Source organism: Aphis gossypii, chromosome 1 (genome assembly GCF_020184175.1).
Source record: "Aphis gossypii isolate Hap1 chromosome 1, ASM2018417v2, whole genome shotgun sequence".
Lineage (NCBI taxonomy): Eukaryota > Metazoa > Arthropoda > Insecta > Hemiptera > Aphididae > Aphis > Aphis gossypii.
In genome coordinates, this window is record NC_065530.1 from 77,152,174 (window position 1) to 77,175,431 (window position 23,258).

The 23,258-nt window shown below is 28.1% G+C and overlaps 4 protein-coding genes across 7 annotated transcripts; 2 read left to right on the forward strand and 2 right to left on the reverse strand.

The window, feature by feature from the left end:
• Positions 1–1,641: 1,641 nt before the first annotated feature.
• LOC114126277 (peroxisomal biogenesis factor 3) lies at positions 1,642–3,389 on the reverse strand. Its single transcript, XM_027990193.2, has one exon. It carries the CDS (start codon positions 2,967–2,969, stop codon positions 1,959–1,961), a length of 1,011 nt encoding a protein of 336 aa, XP_027845994.1. The 5' UTR covers positions 2,970–3,389; the 3' UTR covers positions 1,642–1,958.
• Positions 3,390–4,406: 1,017 nt separating this feature from the next.
• On the forward strand, positions 4,407–6,499 carry LOC114126288 (60S ribosomal protein L31). 2 transcript variants are annotated; one of them, XM_027990206.2, is made up of 3 exons: positions 4,407–4,555; positions 4,872–5,116; positions 6,292–6,499. In XM_027990206.2, exons 2-3 carry the CDS (start codon positions 4,893–4,895, stop codon positions 6,440–6,442), a joined length of 375 nt encoding a protein of 124 aa, XP_027846007.1. In that variant the 5' UTR covers positions 4,407–4,555; positions 4,872–4,892; the 3' UTR covers positions 6,443–6,499. The 2 variants fall into 2 exon arrangements, with proteins under 2 accessions (XP_027846007.1, XP_027846005.1); XM_027990204.2 differs by having other exon boundaries at positions 4,483–4,634.
• A 2,896-nt stretch (positions 6,500–9,395) lies between these two features.
• Positions 9,396–11,385, forward strand: LOC114126287 (isoaspartyl peptidase/L-asparaginase). Its single transcript, XM_027990205.2, has 4 exons — positions 9,396–9,880; positions 9,951–10,176; positions 10,253–10,488; positions 10,562–11,385. The coding sequence occupies exons 1-4, from the start codon at positions 9,613–9,615 to the stop codon at positions 10,762–10,764; spliced, it is 933 nt and encodes a 310-aa protein (XP_027846006.1). The 5' UTR covers positions 9,396–9,612; the 3' UTR covers positions 10,765–11,385.
• A 4,589-nt stretch (positions 11,386–15,974) lies between these two features.
• LOC114126295 (casein kinase I-like) lies at positions 15,975–20,714 on the reverse strand. 3 transcript variants are annotated; one of them, XM_050210050.1, is made up of 6 exons: positions 20,471–20,714; positions 20,256–20,354; positions 18,821–18,990; positions 17,088–17,334; positions 16,328–16,495; positions 15,975–16,248 (listed from the first exon to the last, which is right to left on the reverse strand). In XM_050210050.1, the coding sequence occupies exons 1-6, from the start codon at positions 20,592–20,594 to the stop codon at positions 16,100–16,102; spliced, it is 957 nt and encodes a 318-aa protein (XP_050066007.1). In that variant the 5' UTR covers positions 20,595–20,714; the 3' UTR covers positions 15,975–16,099. The 3 variants fall into 3 exon arrangements, with proteins under 3 accessions (XP_050066007.1, XP_050066005.1, XP_050066011.1); XM_050210048.1 differs by having other exon boundaries at positions 17,082–17,334; positions 20,471–20,712; XM_050210054.1 differs by having other exon boundaries at positions 17,082–17,334; positions 20,458–20,552.
• Between the last annotated feature and the right edge of the window lie 2,544 nt (positions 20,715–23,258).

A 23,258-nucleotide genomic window follows, 5' to 3' on the forward strand; every position in this document is an offset into this window, starting at 1 on the left:
GATACAACTAATTAACGTGGATAAATGTACAAATGAATTTTTTGACGTAATAAGTCATAACTTAAAAAACATTAAAACATTTAAAACAAATCTAAAATAAAAAGTTGGAGTAATAAATAATTGTTAACTAACAATAATATATATTTAAAAAAAAAATTAAAACAACTTCAATTATAGAATTAGTTACCTGGCTATCTAAGAGTACTAAAAAGTATATTTCGTTGAAAAACACTAATTATACATAATCTGTTATATAATTAGAATTACAAACTTCAATAGAAAACGAATACCTAAACTAGGTACAATAATAAGCCAAATTCGCTGAATACTTGAACTTTTGGGTATATAGTAACTATGAAATATGAATTAAATAGGCGCGTAGACATTGGGTGTGTTTATAATTATTCTCGGTGATATACAAACATATTAAGTGGACATTCCCTAATAGTGGTTTCAGTTCAATGAAGTTAACTTGCTGCATGGTTGAGTTTTAAACAATAGCGACAATGAATGCAGGTAAAATATATTATGTATAAGTACTTACTTTAAAATTTGTGTAACTACTAAATAATATAATATTAATTAGACGATATAATGAGTGTATTTTTACTTTTTGTAAACATTTATAGATATTATTTTATTTCAAACAGATTGGTATCATAATATAACTACATACTGCTATACTGCTATAAATTACCTATTTTAAATGACATATTAATACTTAGAGGAAGGGGTTGAAGGTTTCACCCTCCTCTCCTTAAAATTGTACCAGATTCTGTAAATTAAAAAATTTAGCATCATGTTGTTTTATATAATATTTCATAAAAAAGTTCCAAAAAAAATTAAGTGCCTATCAAGATATTTATTCTTGTTAGATTGTACTATGTATTTTATTATTGTTATTAAATGATAGAACTGGTTAGGTTGTGTATTAAGTAAAATGTCTGTACCTATACAAAGTATCTACGTCATAACATTATCTATCTTATTTATCTTACATAATTTACCACGATTTGTGTCTGTAGGCATCCAATTTTTAGGCCTTAGGGCATTAGATATCAATCGATTGAGCAAAATTGTCTTTAGATGTTATAAGAAAATCAAGTAGCAAAAAAAGGTATGACAAACTTGTTGCCTAGTTTAATGTTTATGAAATGTAAGTTTTAAAATCCAAACAAACAAAATTGGTATATTAAATTTTTTATGACTCGCTAGTCCCTAATCATAATATAAAAAATGTTTGATTTAAATCAGAAATAGTTTATTTAATTTATTTCAGCATAAACAAACAATTGTCTATAAAAATTCTTCTGCTAAAATTTAAAAATTTGTTCAATCAACAAGTTAGTGCTTTAGGGCCTAATTGAAATTAATAATGTTATACATTTATTATTTCAACAATTAATATCTCATTATTTGTTAAATCCTATATTATATGTGTCACATTATTTTGTTTCAGTATCTACCAGTTTTTCACCAAAATACTTTATTCATTTTGGCTGTTTAGATTACTAATAAATATATATATATTCTATATTAAAAAGTTTTTCCCCTAAAATGTTTAATAAATAAATAATATATTTTTTGAATGATTATATATATCTTGTAATTATTTGTAATAAAAAGAAATTTCTCAGGCACTAAATGAAACTCAATATGTTTTTATTGCAGTATAATATCATACATAACAGGTAAATAGATCTTAGTTAAATTTTATAAAACATGGCAATATTTCAAAATATATATTTTTTAAATTAATGTTATTACATTATAATAATTCCCAAATTTCCCAAAAATACTTATGGTTGTAATAATTTAACATTTGTAAGTTTAAACATAAATTGAGTAAATAAAATACATAGGTACCCATTACCTATATAATTTATGAGTATACGAGTTACAAAACAAGGTCATAAAATAACATATTTAATAAGAAAAACAAAAACCTTTAAATAAAATTATGCAGAACAAAATGCTTCATACACATTTGCACTGAGCACTTTGATTTTTCCATCCAAGTGAACATTTTGTTTTAAGCTACAGTCTCCGTTTTCCGTTACTTTAGTTGATCGATCAACAATTGGTAACCACTTAGCAAATGGCATTTTGACAGTAGTAGGTAGATTTACAGATCGATTAGGTGTATTAATAGTAATAGCATCCATTAATTTATTAAAACTATGACTTGAGCAATAACGAGCTACTGAAATGATTTCTTCGTTTTTTAATAGTTCCCGTGTTTCATTCACCATGTCTTGTAATAGGGCTTCTCGTACTTGTGGCATTTGATGTAACATGTATGTATCTATACATCGAAAAGGACTATCTGTATCACTTGCAATTTCAGTTTGAATTAGAAAAAACAGTTTTTCCAATTCTTGTAGATTATATTGTTCTTGGATAGGAACTTGCTGTACATACTTAATAACTTTGTTATGTAAATATTCTTCTAAACGTTGAATACCATCTTCAATAAAATAACTAAAATGTAACAAATATTCTTCTTGAGTTTTTGAACATATTGGAGGTGAATCTTGTGATAGACTTTTGTACACAAGACCTCCAAGCAAATTGAGTTGAATTTTTAATGTTATTACCAACATAGTTTCAGCATAAACGAGCAAGCATGCTCTAGTAAAAACGCATATTCTCATCTCTTCCCAAAGTGCCAAATCATTTTGTTTCTTCAATTTATCAATGATATTTTCAATGCGTAAATTTTTTGAAAAATATTTAACATGAAGTTGTTTAACAAATTCAGTTATCATACGGTTTGAAGTGTTTTCTGTGGCTTCGTAATGCTGTTGACGTCTAGTTCGTTCTAGATATTCTCGACTTTCTTTATCTTTTTTTTCGGCTAATTTTTTTTTGATAGTGTAAACTACATACGCAGTACTACAAAATAACGCACTACTGATTATTAATTTACGTTTGTGTCGTGAAACAAATTTTTTTACAGAATCATACATTCTAAATATCAAAAATTAGTTTACCTATGCAAACAAATGAGCATTTATGGTTGAACTTTAAATCAAAATGTTGAACAACAGTAACACTTAAAAAAATTGAATGTTAAAAAAAAACTAATAATGAAATTTAAATACTCATCAATAAATTTGATTAATTTAAATGGAATTTAATGCAAAGATAAAAAGAACCGACTATCAACATGTTCAACGCTATTGCAAGATGATTCTTGAGTAACAATGACATACGTTTTAAATAGTTATACATGACAATAAAAATGAATTAAATTATCATACATAATATCTTAAGGTTCACTGTCACAAAATAATACGTTGTCTATGGATAGTGAAATTAATTTAATTTTGAATTAGAAATTAAATTAGAACATTCATTTTTCAATTATTTAATATTTACGAGAATTGTAGTTAATACCGAATAACATAACCTGTAACCAAAATTATTGATAACATGCACATATCATAAACAATTTCGTAGTTGTTACCGCGGTGCAAATAAAACTCTTATCTATTCGTTATGGCTACCATGCTTAAAATTCAGTGATGGTAAATTGCGATTTTTTAGAAGTAGCAATCACAACTTTGAACTTACTGTGATTGGCGTTTTCTAGTATTGCTATTGAAAAAAAAACTGGTGCCTGCCGCCTGGTGATTGATTACATAATACATTATTTATTTATTTGTTATTTGTATTGACTGTATTTCGTTCATAGGCTATAACAATTTAGCGAGATTTTTAAGTCCATAATCAATCCTTAATGGCCTTAATTGAGAGAGCTATGATAAAAACAATATATATTTAATAAAAAATTTTGAAATTATATAATAATTATTATCTATTTCTGTCTTAACCTTATACAATCTATCCTATAATGTGGGCTTGATTTTACACATTATTTTGATACTTGTGTGTTTAATTTATAAGGTCTCAGGGCTATTGCCGCTTGAGTCTTCTCTCAAGCATGGGCGCAACTTGGGCAATTTTTATGAGGGGACAAACATTATTTTATAATTTATGTCGATATACTGTATACTTAAAGATACTTAGAAACTAATCATAATTAATAAATGCATTTTACAAAATATCAAGGGGGGGGGGCAATTTTCTCACCTCACCAATTTACGCCTATGCTCTCATTGCTCTCAAGAGTTCTTTGGTTTTAAAAATTTATCGAGGATAAGTCTAGAAGAGAAGTCGTTTGTTTAATTTTATTTTTGTTGTGTGAATATGTTTGGCTTATAGATATTTTGGGTGTCTCGGAATTCGGTATGGGTTTCTTGCTTATAATATTATAATATACTGACTAGTGACTACTGGAGGAGGTTGTCTGTGACGGTGGCAAAGGTAGGGGCACTACCTTTAGTTCCAAAGTTAGTTTGTACGAATATTTTATCATGGTTTTATCATTAATTTATTGTTATCAGTGATTTCAGTGTGACCAAAATTATTTTTGTACCGTAGACGTGCGTGAAAAATGTGGTAATAAATATTATAGGTTAATGTACAAAGATTTTTGTAAACAATTCGTCTCTTTGGCAAATAATTCTTCGTTCTTTCCTGTCTGACTCGGGTAAGTCTAATTTTTTATCCAACTCAATCCTTCTATAATAACATCAATATAATTTATTTGTCGCTGAGAAATATTTAGGGTAATATAATAAATAATCCTCTATTCTTTTAAACTTTTAATTTGTTAAATTACTTTTTTAATTTGATGTTAAAATAGTACTTGCGAACGTTTCTGTTCGTTGGTGTATTAGATAATATATTAAGGATTTACTACCGATTCTTGTCGAAACATCGCTTAAACAGATTTAGTTAATCGATGATCGATGGGAAAGGTATCAAATTTGTATTATTGTTTCTAATTAATGGTTCTGTTGCAGTCTTGCAGACGAATTCATAAGATGGCCAAGTTAACTAGGGAACGAAAACGTAAATCGGCGATCAATGAGGTGGTCACTCGTGTGTATACCATTAACATGCACAAGAGGCTTTTGAACATTGGCTTCAAAAAGCGAGCCCCTCGCGCGATTAAAGAAATCCGCAAGTTTGCCACCCAACAAATGGGCACACAAGATGTGCGCATTGACACTAGATTGAACAAGTTTGTCTGGTCTAAAGGAATTAGGTATGTAAATTATTTTATTTATCAATGTGGTTGATTTTTATTATATTTTTAAATATTGTTCTTGACAAATTTAAATGTTTGACACTTTTTGAAGTCTACTTCCTGAGTTCAAATTGTTGGTATTAATTAAAGCTAGTGTATTATATTAATACTGTCCTATAAAAAATTATCTTATTAACCTTACTGTCTGATTAATTAAAAATAAATAACTGTTGGATTTGAATACAGGGAGGTGTTAATAAATATATACTAGTAACTAAAATAACATTTTGTAAATATAAAATAATTTTAGGACCTCAGGAGATATTTTATCTTATTTATTTTTACTATTTAGGTATCACATAAGTAATACTAATAGATTAAATTAAGAAATTGGTGTTTATATTTTATTAATTATTGACAATGAGAATAATTTAGAAAGTGTAAGATCACAACAATTTGATATTCACTTTAATTACTATCTACATTTATTGATTTGTTATATTATATCGAAATTCAAATTAAGATAATTATGTACAGTATAACTTAATAATACCAGACGTCATTTGGTCACTAAACAATAGTTTGTTTGAATGTTCAGTTTGTTGAAAGTTACTTATTTGGAGGTCCACTGTTATTTGTTAATTAGAAATGTACACAGAAAACATTAAAATAATCAAACTATGCTCATATTAAAAAAAATACATCAATATGTAAAAAGCAAGTTTCAAAGGACTAGTATAAAAGTATATATTATAGTTAAATTCTAACTTTTTCCAATATTACCTTTATAAAAGCGTTTATATTATAATATTAAACATTTAAAATATAATATGAGTCTTGGTAGTCTAATGAATTTAGATCAAATTGTAGTTTGGGTTTCTGGAAGTTTTTTTTAGAACAACAGACTATTTTATAGATAGACAGATTATAGCTAGATAAAACACTATAACCTTATAAGATGATTATTAACAAACTTATATTATTATAGTCCTTACTTTAAATGTTAATTATAATACTAATTTAAATTTCAAAATTATATTATATATTATGTGTAAATTAATTTAAAATAGTTTAATATAATATGCTTTTTATTATATATTATTAGCACATCCCTATTTTTATTTCTACTTAAACTTGTTAAATTATTTATAATACACAGTTGATAATTGATTTTCTCTAAATTTTAATTTTAGGAGTGTACCATTCCGTATTCGTGTACAATTAGCAAGGAGACGAAATGATGACGAAGATTCACCACACAAGTTATACACTTTGGTTACCTGGGTAAATGTACCTACATTCAAAAAATTGGGTACGGAAAATGTTGATGGAACCGAAGAATAAACTTGTAAACACTTTGTCTTTGATAATAAATAAGTATAAAATGATAAATTGTTAATATTTACTGTGTATTTAATTATTTTACCAGTAATTTGAAATTTTCCTAATATTTAAAAAAACTTAATTTAGAAAAAAACAAAGTAGTTCATGGAATTGTAGTGAGATAAAGTCTGCCTGCGTATTCGTTAAAGTTTGGATTTAGAAAAATAGTGTTGAAAAACATAAAAAGGTAACTGAAGTAAGAATTTATAAAAACAATTTGAGCAAAGAAAGAGGTGTATTTTTTTTTAACTTATGAAATGTAGAATTAAATTAAAGGAACATTTTTGTGACACCTAAATATTTTATGTATAAGTAATTATTCAATCACTTTGATTAAATAAATTTAATCATATGATCATTTTTTTAAATAGTATTATCTATTGCAGTGTTTAAATTGTCTACTATTGGGTGCGTTCAAAAACTTAACTCGATTAACCCAATGTTGTTTGGCGTAAAAGAGTTAACTCCGCGCTACCGTTCGGTAACACATAGTTGTTAACCCGACAACCCTAAATAAATAGGTAGGTTATTTTAACTCCACTGATAACAATAAAGTTAACTACTCTAATGTCCTCTACTCAGATTAATCATATTTGAACGCATCAATTGTTAGATTATTTCATGTTTTTATTATTTATTATTTTGTATGATGTTTATGCAAGTGTTTAAAATTAATTAATGATGGCTATTAATGGCTTTGCCATTACTGTTAGGTAGTACCTGAGTACCTTTAAAAATTTTAAACTTCTCTTAATTATGGAGTTATTATATAATATTAATAATTAAGTACTAATTAATATTTTAATTCTACCATTTTAGTACCCCTGTTCTAGGAGAAAATCAGAGTTTCTCAAAATAATTTTAATGCTAAGCTCAGTTTTATATAATTTGTTCCTTCTGAGAATTTTATAATAAACTAAAGAAGTTTTTATTTATAATAGGGTACTATTTTATGAAATCAAATATTAAAATTTGATCTCTGATTTCTCTGTACAATTTTTTACATTTTGCGTTTACTAAGCACTTCTAAAATACTTTTCTAGTTAGGTGTAAGGATATTGTTGTGTAATTTTTCTGTGAAGCTAAATACAATCTTACATGAACAATATATGCTTACAAATGTTTTGGTCTTCTTATTGGCTATTTCGCATGTACCAAATGACTATAAACTATTTTTATGCTAAAATGTGTTTATAAACACAAGGTCAAAAAGACATTTATTATTTTGTTTTAATGATTAATTGAATTGTCTAATCTTAAATAATTAACAGATATTTAGGTATAATTATTGCTTTTATTGAAGTGCTTATTTAACATGTTCATACTTCTATTAATTTAAAATTAATTTTAATTGCAAATTATAATATTCATTGTTCATAGCATATTGCAATATGCAATTGTATAATAACTAGGTACTAATTTAGTGATTTTACTAGTGTTGATATGACACGGTAAAGTGTTATAATAGACTACAGTGATATAGTATATTATGCTTAGTATAATAAAACACAACTTATTAAAGGGTATAGAAAGTTATTACTGTTAAAGGTATCAGGACCGTCAGGTATGTTAATTACTTATGGCTATGGTAACTTGATATACTATTTTTCATAGGACAAAACTTTTTTGATGCAAGTCCTAATGTTCTTAATAATAATGTTAAGTACATGAAATTTTACTCTATTTTTGTTGTTGAAAATATTGGTTAATACGTGTTAATAATTTTTATAATTTGGTATTAATTTATATTTTGTGGTTCAACTTAATGCATTCTAATAGGTTGGTAGCATACATAGTTAATTTAATTACTTAATTTGTTATTTGCTTATATTTCCTACATAGTAACAATTATTTGTATTTATTTATTTAAATTTTACACTTTGTATTATCTTAGAAGAATAAATTAAATATTTTTACTTAAAGTTCAAAGAATTTTTATCATAAAGACACATCAAATAAATTAACATTATAATTTCAAATAATTAGTTTTTACAGTAGGTAAAAAAAATGTTATAATAATAATAATAAAAAAATACAGTTTTTATAGAAGATAAACTACCGTATGAATAAACCTTGTATCATTGGAGAATAGTATACATGTTGGGCAAGAGAAGCTAATTTTAAAAATTTACTTTTTTTAAATTTTTATAACTGAATCTGGTCACCATACCTATGATTTATGAACCATGAATATTGTATAATATATTATGTTAAGTATAATTGACTTAAGAGAATGGTACACTCGCATATTGAGTTATCTTTGTCTTACAGTTAAATAACATGGGAAATTGCGTTCAGTGGAATCAATTTTGTCTTGTTAGCTTTAATATTGGTGGCCTTCCTATGATTTTTATGATAAATGTTAAAAGTACGAACCACGAATCACGATGTAGAGAACTACAGAAGATCCTCTTTACATCGTGATCGTGGTACGAAAATTATCTGTTATCTCTTGTTGGATTTTATGATATTTAAATTTTTAAGGGAGATGATGTATCTCTATAAATAGTATAAATTAGTATTTTTGAAAATTATTTATCGTAGATGGAATTTCATTTATTCTGTAAATCGGTGATACCTACAACTATATAGTTACTCGGTAATTTTGTAGTCACAACTCACAAGTCAATACAAAAAATGTACTTAACTACTGAATTCCACAGATTAATTGATAAGAGATAAAACAACTTGTTAAATGTTATTTAAATTAATTTTTGAATAAACATCACAGGCATAGAATAAATAAATAGTAGTAATTATGTACCTATTTATCACATTATTAGTATTAAGTTAACACTAAGCAGATTACCTACTGTTCAACTGTTGTATAACATTGTAATAATAATAATAATAATATATTATGACGATTACAGTAGGTATTACAATATAAGAATACGAATAGGTACCTTTCTATTGTATTGACTCTTGATGTATTAAAGTACATTATTATTATAACATAGTAGTTTAATATTTGATTAGGTACTTTGTAAAAATAAAAATAACTTAACAGTTTACTCCTACATTTCATTTATATATAGGTAGTAAATTTAGCTTTTAAGGTTTAATATTTAGTTTTGATGCTGTTGATATTAAAGCATTGTATTTAAGATTGTTTCTGGCATCTAAATATAATGTCCGAACCAGTGATTGTTGTGCACGGTGGAGCAGGAAATATACCGGACAATCGTGATCAACCAAAGTTCGATGGAATTTTAACAGCTATCAGAAAGGCTTATGCGACCTATCAAAAAACATCATCTATTACGGATGCATGTCAAGTCGCTGTTGAGTATATGGAAGATGAACCTGCATTCAATGCAGGCCGTGGATCGGTGTTAAATCTAAAGGGTGAAATTGAAATGGAAGCCCTTATTATGGAAGGAAAAGACATGAAGGCTGGTAAGAAATATTTTAATATCAAATATATTATATTATGATGAATTTTAAATGTATGTTTATATGATTTTAGGAAGTGTTACTGGTGTAAGAAACATTGCACATCCAATAGCACTTGCCAGAAAAGTTATGGAAAACACTCCTCATGTTTTTTTGATGGGTGCAAGTGCTAATGAGTTTGCTGAAAAAATGGGATTTGAAACTGTCAGTGATGATTATCTGATGACGAGTGATGCAAGAATAGGCTTGAACAATTTTTTTAAATCGGGGAGCGAACCCACTACAACTGAAATTGGACAGTAATGAATAATGATATACATATATAAACGTACATTTTCTGTATAAAAAATATGACATATTATTTTGGTTTTTTAGTGGAGGTGTTGGCACTGTTGGTGCAATTGGTATGGATGCGAATAGCGGGCATATGATTTCATGTACTTCAACAGGTGGAATTACTGGAAAAATGGCAGGTAGAGTTGGTGATACGCCTGTTCCTGGTGCTGGTGGTTACTGTGACAATAACGTGGGCACTATTTCAACCACTGGCCACGGTGATAGCATAATGCGCTATTGTTTGGCTCAAAGAATAATGCAAAATTTGGAAAACGGTATAATTTATTACCATCTTTAACTAGTTAATAATGATGATACTTGTTACTTAATAATATTTATATAATTTAGGTGACACTCCAGATATTGCAGCTCAGAAAGCATGTGATGGTATGTCTGCTCGCGTTGGTGGCAGTGCTGGGGCTATTGTTATTTCTAAGAGTGGGGAAATTGGTATAGGTTTCTCTTCTCCTAAAATGGCATGGGCCTTCTTAAAAAATGGAATAATTTATTATGGAATTAGAAAAGGTGAACAGTTTACTGTTAAGCTGTAAAAAATCTAATAAGATCGCAGAATCAAAATTTTTTTAATACATTTTATTAGGATATGTATTGATTGTTTTTTAAATATTGTTAAATGTATTACAATTTACAAATGCTTATTAGATTAATAATAATTTATCAAATAATTTTGAAAGTTGAAAAAAATGTTCATAATTCAATTTGCAATATTAAGCATAAAGAATAAATATTATTAACCAAACATTATTGTTATTATCTAATCAAGTAAATGACAACACAATTAAAGTAATCTAACCATTTATAAAATTGGTAACTGTACGCATAGCTTGATGAGCCTGTATATGAAGACTATTTTGGAACTTATTTACAACCTTATTAAGTTACTATTACCATTGATTATTTAGTAGTGAAATGTAAACTATAAATAATCAATGATATTACTAAATAGTATGAGAATAATTTTACTGTAGAATTGCAAATTAAAAATCAACTATGTAAATAGTCAAAAACATTATAATATTTCTATAATAACTAAATTGATAGACTTTTAACAATTTGTCTAGCTGTAATCTAACATCTAAAATTTTTATGATCATGTTTTTCAGATTGTAAATGTTAGACATGATAAAAAAGTATTTTTACTTAGTTATAAATTGTTTTCATATTTTTTCTGAATATTTATTGCCCATGCAAAAGCAAGATAAGTAAAATTGATAAAGTATACAGGTACCTGCGTCTTGCACATAAACAAAAATAAAATATTACATGTAAGAATAATTAATAATTATTAACTAAGAAAAGAATGCTATAATGATAGTCAATAGACCCTATATACAGAAGTTATTAATTATTTTGGTTAATGTTTGGTAAGTTAATTTTTTTTTTTACCACATACTCAGAGTAGTAGTGTTATTTTAGAGAATTGAAATTAATATGTTCCAGTGAGATTGTTAGATTATTTTATTTTTATGGAAATTTATAAAAAGTTGTATTTATATAAGTTATTTTTGTCCTTATATTGAAATCCATGTGTAGTAAATTACACTAATTAATTTATTAGTGACACTAATAAATTTAGTTATCCAATCTATATAATATTAATATAATATATTATATGTATTTATTAAGTAAATAATAATAATAGTAGTATGTATTTATTTTGTTTCAAAATAAGCAAAAAATATCCAAGTACATTTTAACTCAATGAAAAAAAAAAATATATAAACATAGTGTGTTTTTAAGTTTGTATTATCATTTTAAGATTTAAAATTGACAAAAAAAAAATATAATAATACATAAAATGATTTAATAGCAATTAATTAACAAATAATTAAAGAAAAAAAAGCATTAATTTATTTAAAAATGGGTAATACATTATACTAAAAATATTATAAATTGTCAAAATTATAATTTTATATTATTTTAGAGTACTAATTCCACAATTACGTAAATATAACTAAAAGCAGCCAAAGTTGTAAAACAAATTAGTTTGCTTACAATTTCATTATCTCTAGTTTAGTAGAATAATTGTGAGAAGGTTTAAATGTATTCAATACCTACATATTGTATAATAAAATATTTGTTCAAAATTACATTAAGTTAGTCCAATAGTCCAATAAAAAATTATCGTAGGCGGGTACACGGACGTATTCATACCGTATACTAATCGCGGCGAAGTGTTGATAGTTATTGAATTTTTTTTTTTATTTATTATGTATTACAGTATTACGGCATTGTTTTAGATTCAGTAATAAACATCGGTAATCGGACGGAAAATAAGACGAAATCAGATGAAAATCCCAATGTACTTTTGTCCTGTGCAGCGTTCCTACATACAATATAATCGTAATGTACCCACTAATATGAGGTTTTAAATCGGTAACCGAATGCGTCGCCGTGCAATGATGCGCAGACTAGCGACTATAGAGAGTGACAAAAAAATAAAAAAATAACCCGTCAGCAACATTGCAGCTATGGGTAAATATTGTGTACATAAATTATATTATAATATTATTATATTATTACGTGTGGTGTGTGCGGGTAAAACGACGACGATGCGACGTCGGTACAAATATGGATTTGTGCGAATAACTTTTCGCCATGGTTACGCGCGCGCCGGCACATGACGCTGGCGGCGGCGGCGACGACGACGACGACGACGACGACTTATTCGACTGTAGGTACACGTTTTGTATGTATACATGATGTCTATATATTATATATATTTATGACGTGTTTCTGCGCTTTCGTGTCGGTTTGTTTGATTCGGATAGCTTTTAGTCGCGTGGGCGGGGCGTGCGGTGGTGGTCCCCCATAAACGTATATATGCACACGCACACACGAGCGAGCGCTCGCGCACACCGTCGCGCTGTTCGGTTCTCGACGCCGTCGGAATAATATTATATGTATCCGTCCTTGTCGTCAATAGTCGAGTATTTCGGCACGGGTTGTCCGTGGGGTAATTTCGAGACGATTATCTCACGTGTGAAAAGGGTCGTCGACCGTTGTTTGCAGATAAATGTTAAAAATATATAACAGTTCCTATACCTATATCGTTTCCGAGCTGTCAAAAAAAAAAAAATTATGTGTATAGAACTATAGAGTCTAGAGAGTATAGAGGGGATTTCTAAATTTGTCGTCTTGTCTCGAGCTCAAAAATTATTCACCGTTTGTTGTACATGCGATATTATTTTCGTATATCCTACGGATTGTGCTGTGGCGACGTTTCGACGATTTGTCTGGAGCCGCACTCATCCTATACCCCGATACTCGAGCCCGTACTTAGGTTAGGCGGTGGCTTTGCAGCCTTGCAGGTAAATTATCGATGTTACACTCCCTTTTCCATAGAACACTATACACTATATTATATACAAATGTTATAACGCCATTCAAAGGCTTAATTTGTACATTTAATATAGGTATACTTTTGATGGATTGATTATGTATTTTCGTAAAAATACAATAAAAATAGCTCCATCTTATTCCAGTTTGGTGTCATAGAGTATATTTTAGTTTTTAGAGCAGGTCCAATTACTTGGTAACATCGGGTTTGAAGGCAAAAGCCTTTTTTTTAAAAATAATTATAATAATAGAAAAATAATTTTTATTTACCTAAGATGATGGATGTATTTTTTTTTGGCTTTATTATTTATGAGATCTAGTAGTTTTATATACAACATTAACGGTACAATTCGATAAGTGCTTGTGAAAACGGTGCATTGTCGATGTTAAGATTAAAATTATTTTTTATTAGTTTTTAATTTAGATAATTATTCATTAATGAAATATACCCCTATTACTTCGATGGCGTAAAAAGATCATTTTCTTATAAGACATTCAAAATATTTCAAACCCAAACCGTTAATATTTTACTCAAGACAGCTTATCTAAGTACTGTACAGTGAGTGTCATTACAGCCGTTTGAATTCAATATTTTCATAGTCGAATCACCTACTTACTTGTTATAAACACGAAATTAGCACGTGTGTCATGTCCTTTATCCTATGTCTGATTACATTATTTGTATATAAATTATAAAATAATAATGAATTATAAGTTCTAGAAATAAAATAATATAGAACTACCATAGTGCATGTGCAGCGAAATAGCCTATCTAGGACGCCGTGTTATCATATACAATATTGTAATAATATAATATTATTTAAAACCCACTGAATACAATTTATCATAATTTATTTACTGGAATATAAACGCCAACAGTTATGATACAGTAAAGAAATTTAATAAACAGTTCAAAAACTAATACAACAACTGTAAAATAATGTTTATTGAAGGATACACTTACTATAGGTATACAATATACAAATATAAAAATGGGTGGCTGTATTATGAATTTGTGTCGATGTATTGGGACATTTTGTTAAAATGTTGTAAAAATGTAAAATTTTTTGTTAAACTTAATTATTTATATGGATACATGTGTTATATATTTAAATACAAGCAGCTGTTATAGTTATATGTGTATTAATTTGGTTTTCAGGAAAATATACGAGATGTTCGAAATATTTCGATAAATATTAAACAATATTTTCTCTAACGTTTGTTAGTTTTCACCTCGCGTGTATAATATCTCGCTCTCTGTGTCTGTCTCTTTATGTGTATATTGTATACTATGTATTATTTATCATCGTTTTTGTTTGTACATTTGTTACCTGTGCGATATACGGATATTATTATAATTTATAAGCATAAATATCAAACGATCGACTGAGCTGTTTTTTGATATACATTACACAATATATTCCGACAGCACCTTTATAAATAATACGAATGTTTTTGTGTAGACGAGTATACTACAAAAATATTATTGGCAGAATGGTAAATAAAAAATAAAACAAAACGTAGGTACAAAAGAAATGATAAATATACATAGGAGGGCTGTTTTATATAATATATATTGTACACGCGTCGTTATTTCTTATGTTCGTCGGTTTTCGCGGAGAACAGCGGTATAGGGTAACGCGATAGATTCGCATTATATTATGTTTTTATTGTACACCGTATTGTATGTATAGCATATCATACAATCTATACGAATAATTAATTCTGAATATGGTTAGTAATTTTAATATATTTATATGCAAATCCAATGGTCTTCATTGATTTTACCAGTCGATAGTTATGATCGAATAAAAAAATGATTAATTCTATATTTCTGAAAAAGAAAGTAAGTACAATGTAATTATTTTGTATGATCATTTCAAGTCAGGTGAAGGTTTTGAGGTAGAGTAAAATGAGCAGGGTAGCCCCTCGAAAGTTTGTAGTGTATGACAACGTCTATAACTTCTGGTAGAGTAGGGTAATAATTCTCAAGATGGGTACGTTAATACGATTTATTGGTGATTCAATCGCCAACGAGATGAACTCATTGTCTGATTAAAACGATTGATTGTTTGTAGAAATTGATTCTTATTCTATATAATATTATAATCGCTATTATAGTACACTGTTTACAGTATAATATAAAGTGTCTAAATAATTTCGTCTAATTAAGGCACTGTAGATACCTACATTTAATGAGTATTTGTTCATGTTTGTGATAAAATATAAAATCGCATTTAGCATTATGACTAAAATCATTTGGAATAATTTTTTTATGTGACTTATGTTTTCCAGTGTATCCAGTATACAGATTTTTGTTTTAGTCGTTATGCACCAAATTTCTATCAACATGAGTTACCGTTGTTCTATAATAATAATACAAATTTATAAATCCGTATAGTTTATAATCCGGACAAAACAAAAAGTTTATTTTATATTTAGTAAATATTAATTAACCTCATTAAGATACATTGCCACCATGCGACTGTGTATTGTTATAATAGCTTACTATGTACATAATATATATTATTGTGTATTCGACCAGTCGAATAAATTGTCATCTGGAAATTTTTCACGTTTGTAAACGGTTTGAAACAATTCTATCAATACATCGTAGTCGGGTGTTTCGATAAATTCCAATTTTTTTACGTAGTCAAAATATTTAGAAAACTCTTCTATGGATAATTGAAAAAAAAAAATAACCAGTCTTCACTCTGTATTGAAATACTCTTATACGATTTGTTTTATATCTACCTGGTAAATCGGCGCAAAGAGTTTTCGTTGTAATTTTTTTTTTCATATTTCCGCAACTTTTTACATCGGCATCGTCTTCTTCGAAGTATTTCATCCAAGGTAATGTGCCGTTTATCAAGTACAGCAGAACGTATCCAAGAGATTCTAAGTCGTCTCTGCGACTTTGTTCTATACATGGTATAAGCATATATGAATCGTTATAATATACAAGTATATAAACTAACCCTAGGTAGGTACATAATTTTGATAGTTATTGGAAAGTTACAGTTGCACTAATTTAAAATGTAGTTGCAAATTTTAGTTTAGTTTTTTATAATGTGTAGTATGTATGACTCAATTGCCTCCCTTTACCGTGATTTACACAAAATAGTGTTAATAATAGGTTAATTTACTGTTATAAAAACAATTTTTTTCAAAATTTGAAAATGACTATTTTATAAAGTTACTTATTAATAATATATGAAAACACAACAGTTTGAAAATTGGTTGAATTTTGAAAAATTTTTGTTTAAAAAATATATAAAATTATATATACAGCAGTTTTCAATTTTTTAGTTCGATGACTAACACAGGTCTTATAATGAATCACACTACTCGCTATTTTATACTTTTTTTTATAATTGTTCAAAATGTTCACTATTAACTGTTGCCCAAGTTAATTTTAACTATACGTATATACATTTAAATTATATTGTAGAATAATCAATCCACGTCTTGTGGATCTGTCAACTTAACCTACGCGTACACTTCTTACCTATACCTAAATGACTGTTAGCGCTCATGAACTGATATGTTCCAAATACGCCGACTTCCGTGTTATACATTATGTGATTTTTGGTGTTCTTGTCAATGTACGGTTTGGCCATTCCAAAGTCGATTAAGTATATCGTATCCTCCGCCGACTCCTTGAACGGCAACGTCTGTCTCGGCCGTCCTATTGATATGTTTTCAGGTTTAAGGTCTCTGTGAATCAGCTTGCGGTGGTGAACGTATTCGATTCTCGATAACTGTGAAATAATTGTACATTTTTGTAAATTATATGATGAACACATATAGAATACGATGAAGCATTTCATTAAGCCCGAGTAATGTCAGTGGTCGAAAAACTGTCACCGTCGGACACTGCAGTGCATATAAATAAAATATACAGAAAAAATAAATACGTATTGGTATCTAAAATCCACGAGAAAAAAAACAATTTGGTAACTGACGAAAAAATATACAATTTCGTACTCGGAATTCAATCGACTCGAATGCGTATTCGCATAGGTGTCGACATGTTGGCGTGTAATGAATATATATATATATAGCTGCAGATGCATCATAATTAGAGGCCTATCCATTCTAGTCAGCTCTGCTACACATTCAGTGAAAATTATTAGTCAGTCTAATCAGTCACAGCAATTATACACGGGCATCAAATTATACTGTAAAATTTCTTTTGATACGTACATAATGTAATATATACCTATGCGACTATGCGTATCGAAAAAATTGTCGGCTTATATACACCGGGACCCAATCGGCCCACTATTCTGAAAAAATCGGCCCTTATCATACATTTAACACCTAGCGTCCAAAAACATTTTACCTCTTCATATATTTTAGATTTTAAATTTATCAATTAAATAAAATATGTTTATACTTTTGGATACTGTGATTTAAGTTAATTTGTAGTTGATTTTTCTTTTTACTGACGTTCTCAAAAATAATTTATAAAAAGAAGTTTTAGATCGTTGTTTAATAATATGAATTGAAACAATGAAACATTGTTTATATAAATAAAAAAAAATACTTGCGAACGAAATAACAAATTATATTTAACTTTACAGTTCATACATAAATTAATATATCTGTAGCATCTATAATAATTTGAAAACAAATTCAAAAAGTAACTATTTATTAACATATAATTATTAATTATGACATAAATATAAAATTAAAAATGAATAATATTATAATTCACGTTGGTCTTTAAGCCGATAACACCTAGTTCGTCAATGATGAAGACTTTTTTTTTACCATATTCAGTGTTTCTTTGAAATCAATAGCATCTAATATACCTATCTTTTTCTCTATAAACATTAATATGAATTCTTTAAGATGGTCTTGATTTAAAGAAGACAATACAAATTCAAAACACGTTGGGTTATTTTGTACCGGCTCAATGAATATAATATATTAATATGACACCGGTCCACAGTGCAAATGCACAGTAGCACAGTGGCCCAGTCCGCCCCCGCAGCGCAGTATTGGTAAATGCTAATCGGTGTATAATCAATTTTGGGCAATAGACGACGACATATAATACGTTATTGAAGATAATTGTTGGCTCATATGTATGTATTATTGTGATCTAAATTCCAAAGTGATGCGTTTAATTATAATATTGTAATATATAATGTAAATGCCAATAATAATGTATAATGTATGTGCGTTTATAAATGCCACCATCCGTTAGTGTAAATATATATATGTATATTATATATCCACCATTTGATTAGCTATCATCAGGACAGTTTTTAGTGACATTTTGTTTCCGCAAAGCGTAAAAAGCTCACTCATCGATGGACCCAACAACTCCATAGCCATGGCCACGTATTTTACTCCAACATTTCCAGTATAGTAGATTTCGAGTAACCCTTCAATCGTGTGATGATGCACTGAAATCGTACAATAATATTATACATACAGATTAAAAGTCGTAAATTAACTTAAACATTTATCGGGAAAAATGCAATTGTTTAGAAAATTATTATGTAAAAAATGATTGAGATTACGGCGATAATAGTAAAAATTTGAACACGTACCTACAAGAACATGAAAAACAATCAAATTTAATTTTTCACGAGAGTATATACAATCCAAGGTAACAGTAAGTTTGTATTATAGTTTCAAGTATACAACTGCAATCGTTATTTTCGCGACTTCGTGCTTGTGAACGTATCACCTACCTATACGTATAGTTATTACCTACTCCTACAGTATTCAATTTTAAATTTGGAACTTCAAAATTATTAAACTTGGTAAAAATCTATTAGTTTTATGCAATTGAAAGTTTCAATTCGTTTATTTAGCTTGTTAGAATATATTAATGGTTGTACATTAATGTGACAATTATAAAGGAAGAAACTATCAATTAATCATATTTTAGAAAATAATTAAACTGTTTTAAAATTATTCACTTTTAATTTTTAAAAATATTTTGTCTAAATTACCTACATCAGAACACTTAAGAATTGTTACAATTTAAGCTTACCTATCATTATTATGAAATGGAATACTTAATATATTGTCAGTCTTGTTAGATTGAGTATCAAATTGTGATAAATAGTTTGGTTGGAATATATTATATCTGTTATATCTCGTATACTTATTATGTATTATAGAGTATATAGAGTAGATAGAAACTGATTACTATGATTTCAAAAATGATAAGAAAAAAAATGAGCCTTATAGAACTTTAAATATGATTGCGGTGAAACAATCAGTGTTATAATCACAAATTGTTAGGAAATCTATAGAATCTGCCGAAGACATGGAAACTTCTATATTTGAAGCTGTAGATAAATTAAAGGATTTTGTTAATAAACTTAATAAACAGCCGAAAAACAAACAATAACAAATCATTTTTGTGCTATACATATATGTATAATAAAACTTATAATACCATTGTATCTTTTTTAGTTTTTTTTATAAAATGTATGTATGTATAATATTTATCATAACATTTTTATCATGAAATTTAAAAAATTTATTTCATTACATAACTCGAAGTTTTGATTTAATTTTGTTAATTCGAGTGAGGTATTTCGAGTCGAATTCTTATCACCATTCAACTTTGAGTTATTGCCTATTGCGACTCAACTCACAACTGTATTAAGTATGTAATGTTACGACATGGAGTAAAATATAAATTTGCTATTACCTTTGAGCATATTGTAGTATTGTTTTTCTTTAACCAAATGTACAGAGTCAATGGGTTCAATTTTGACTGCGATTTCTTCGAACGTGTACATATTCCTTCCTATTGTAGAATACAGTTATATATTTTTATTAAGCGTAGTTATGAAGTATATTATGTCTACTAACAATGGAGTCTATCCTAATCGGATTGTGGTAGGACTTACGTTAGGTACTGACCTTTGATGACTTTTCCAAATTTACCTCTTCCGATTTCATTCTTAGTGTTGAACATGAACTTACCGCGTAAACCTCCGTCGAGTATTAAAACATTATCATCAGTGGACACTGTTTTTTTTGCCATTGTAGGACTATGATGATCTATTTTTTATTATTTTTATATTTATACTAATATATTTTTATTATAATCACATTGCATACTATGACAACGGTATATGTTATAGATTATTTTTTAATGAGATTACAAGTATTGTTTGTGTACAAATTGGGTTTGTGATTTTTTTCATACCCATGCCTGTATAAAAAAAAATATCAATTAAAAAGTAAACTACACAAAATGTAGTCATCGTAATGATACACGAATGTTTAATATAATGCTTAACTTTTCAAACAAAGAAAACGAGATTCCTTTGTAGTTTAAGTTTTTGTTTTCATTTTGTAAAAACTTTTACTCGATATTCTTAAGTATTTTTAGTTCGATATTTAATAATGTACTTCATATACATAAGTATTAAGTATGTATATTAATGTATATACCTTGTTTTTTTTCACTCCTTATTTCAAAATCAATTAACGTTTTATTGCATAATTTAAAAAAATGTTAATATATTTTGAAATAATGATTGTTTAACGATAATAAAGAACCGACCATTATAGATTTTATTTTTGTACATACCTAGCAACAGAATTTTATATTCAAAATACGTTTGGTATTTTACCTTTGATTATACTATAATCAATGGTGTTACCAATGTTGATCGAAATAAATTACAAAAGCTTTTTAAACTTATTACACAAAAAAAAAATGTGATTATTTTTTTTCTAACCTTAAAAAAACTATACTAATGTGGTATAAATATTTTATTGTTAATAGAAAAGAATTTACGCAATACAAATATGATATAGACATATAGTTATGTAATCGTTTATAATTATTAGGTATTTGTATGGCCATGAACGCTACTGCGTGCATTTTATTGATCATAATCTGGTTTATGTTATGGGTAAACTTTTAGTTAGGTATATGATTTTTGGAATATAAATTTTGTTTTTTGATAATTCGTTAGGAGTCATTACTATTACAGATTTCTAACTCAACCTATATATTTTATATATGTTCTAAAAATAAGTGTACAGTAATTAAAAGAAATAAGTCATATCATCATATTTATTTAATATATACCTAATATATTATACTATTTTGTCCAATGTAGGTAGTGGGAATAAGTTTATAGCACAGTGTGTCAATACACTGTGTAATCTTTGTATTATGTAGTACAACCGTATGTCCTTATCATAAAATAAATCGCTTTTTGCAGCCATAATTATATTAAAACTATTTAGTCAAGTATGCAGGATAATTGTATTATCCTAGAATATAATACATCAATATATACGTCATGATAGAGTTATTTCAAATATATTAGTTTACTTTTGTGTGCATAGTGTATTAAGATAAAATATTATGTATCATACATAATATATTATATGTGTTGTAATTTTTTTTTACGATACTCATAGTTTTTAGCAGACGCAAATTTAGAAATCTGAAACGATCGGAGAAAGCTAAAAAAAAAACAAAGTATAATTATTATTATTTTACAATATAATAGATTATTATGAATAAGATTTATTAAAACGTTTCATAATTCGTATAAATCGAATATACTGATACCGGATTCTGGAAAAACAGGTGGGTTATCACTTGAAAAAAAAATTATCGTAATAGAACACATCTTTAATGGGGTTAAAAAAAAATCTGAATATTTTGAAAAGTGGTCCTTATTATTAATCAAGTGTAATCTAAAAAATTTCAAAAATCTAAATTTTAACGAATGCATTATTATTTAAAGAAAGTACAAGAATGAAAGCGACATTTGGTGAATCACTCTGTATATTATTATTATGTAGGTAATTATTACAACACAGTATACAGACACAGACACACATATATGTATAATAGGAATCTATACAGTTAACAGTTTGATATACTCGCGTATATTATATAGTCAAGTCACCAGGAGTTCACTTTGACGTTCGACAAGCAATTGATCGAAAATGAAATGTAAAATGCGAACATAAGCATTTGAAAAGGCGAATATCCGCTGTACACACGCACACACACACACACACAAGCCAACCGCGTTCGATTTACACGGCGACGACGTGTGTGTGTGCGTTCTGGCGGGAGACGTTATGATTCCCCTTTTCTGGGCGGCCGCGTCCGTATGTTTCCTCGCTAAACATCGTTATATACGCGGCGCGCGCGTGAGTGTTCCAAATGCCGGAAACAATTATCGCGACCGTTGTGTCTATGTGCGGCGCGTCCTTTAAAAGCGACTCCGCCGACCGTAATCGGCGTGTGTAAGGCTTTTGTTCGACTCCGGGGCGGTGTGTGTACACCGTGTTGGCGAGAAGGAGACCGAAGAGATAGAGAGATGCAGAGAAAGAAAGATAAATGCGCGGAGAAATACATCAATGGAAACGACCTTCCGGAGCGGCAAGTGCACAACGCACAAGAAGACGACGCACGCGCGCACACATATTATACACAGCCATACATAATATTACACATACACATTATAATAATAATAATAATGTCAGATATTTCTATCGTCGATGAGGTCCTCGACTTCTTAGCATCGCAAAAAGGCGATTATTCTTTAGGCGGTGATTTCCTCCCTCCAATCGATTTAAATTAATGCCGATGGCTATATTAACTAGATCAATTTGTCAGTATCATAATCACTCTTTAAATTTAAGAATTTTTCCGCAGCTACGTGAAAAG

Bases quoted from the DNA above. Each gene is read 5' to 3' on its own strand.
- LOC114126277 (XM_027990193.2), bottom strand. From the start codon at position 2,969: ATGTATGATTCTGTAAAAAAATTTGTTTCACGACACAAACGTAAATTA.
- LOC114126288 (XM_027990206.2), top strand. From the start codon at position 4,893: ATGGCCAAGTTAACTAGGGAACGAAAACGTAAATCGGCGATCAATGAG. The intron at 5,117-6,291 runs GTATGTAAATTA...TTTTAATTTTAG, and splicing joins GTCTGGTCTAAAGGAATTAG to GAGTGTACCATTCCGTATTC.
- LOC114126287 (XM_027990205.2), top strand. From the start codon at position 9,613: ATGTCCGAACCAGTGATTGTTGTGCACGGTGGAGCAGGAAATATACCG. The intron at 10,177-10,252 runs GTAATGAATAAT...TTGGTTTTTTAG, and splicing joins ACTACAACTGAAATTGGACA to TGGAGGTGTTGGCACTGTTG. The intron at 10,489-10,561 runs GTATAATTTATT...TATATAATTTAG, and splicing joins AATGCAAAATTTGGAAAACG to GTGACACTCCAGATATTGCA.
- LOC114126295 (XM_050210048.1), bottom strand. From the start codon at position 20,594: ATGGCAAAAAAAACAGTGTCCACTGATGATAATGTTTTAATACTCGAC. The intron at 17,335-18,820 runs GTGGATATATAA...ATTATTTCACAG, and splicing joins TGATGATAGCTAATCAAATG to TTATCGAGAATCGAATACGT. The intron at 16,496-17,081 runs GTAAGAAGTGTA...TACCATGTATAG, and splicing joins TAACAGTCATTTAGGTATAG to AACAAAGTCGCAGAGACGAC.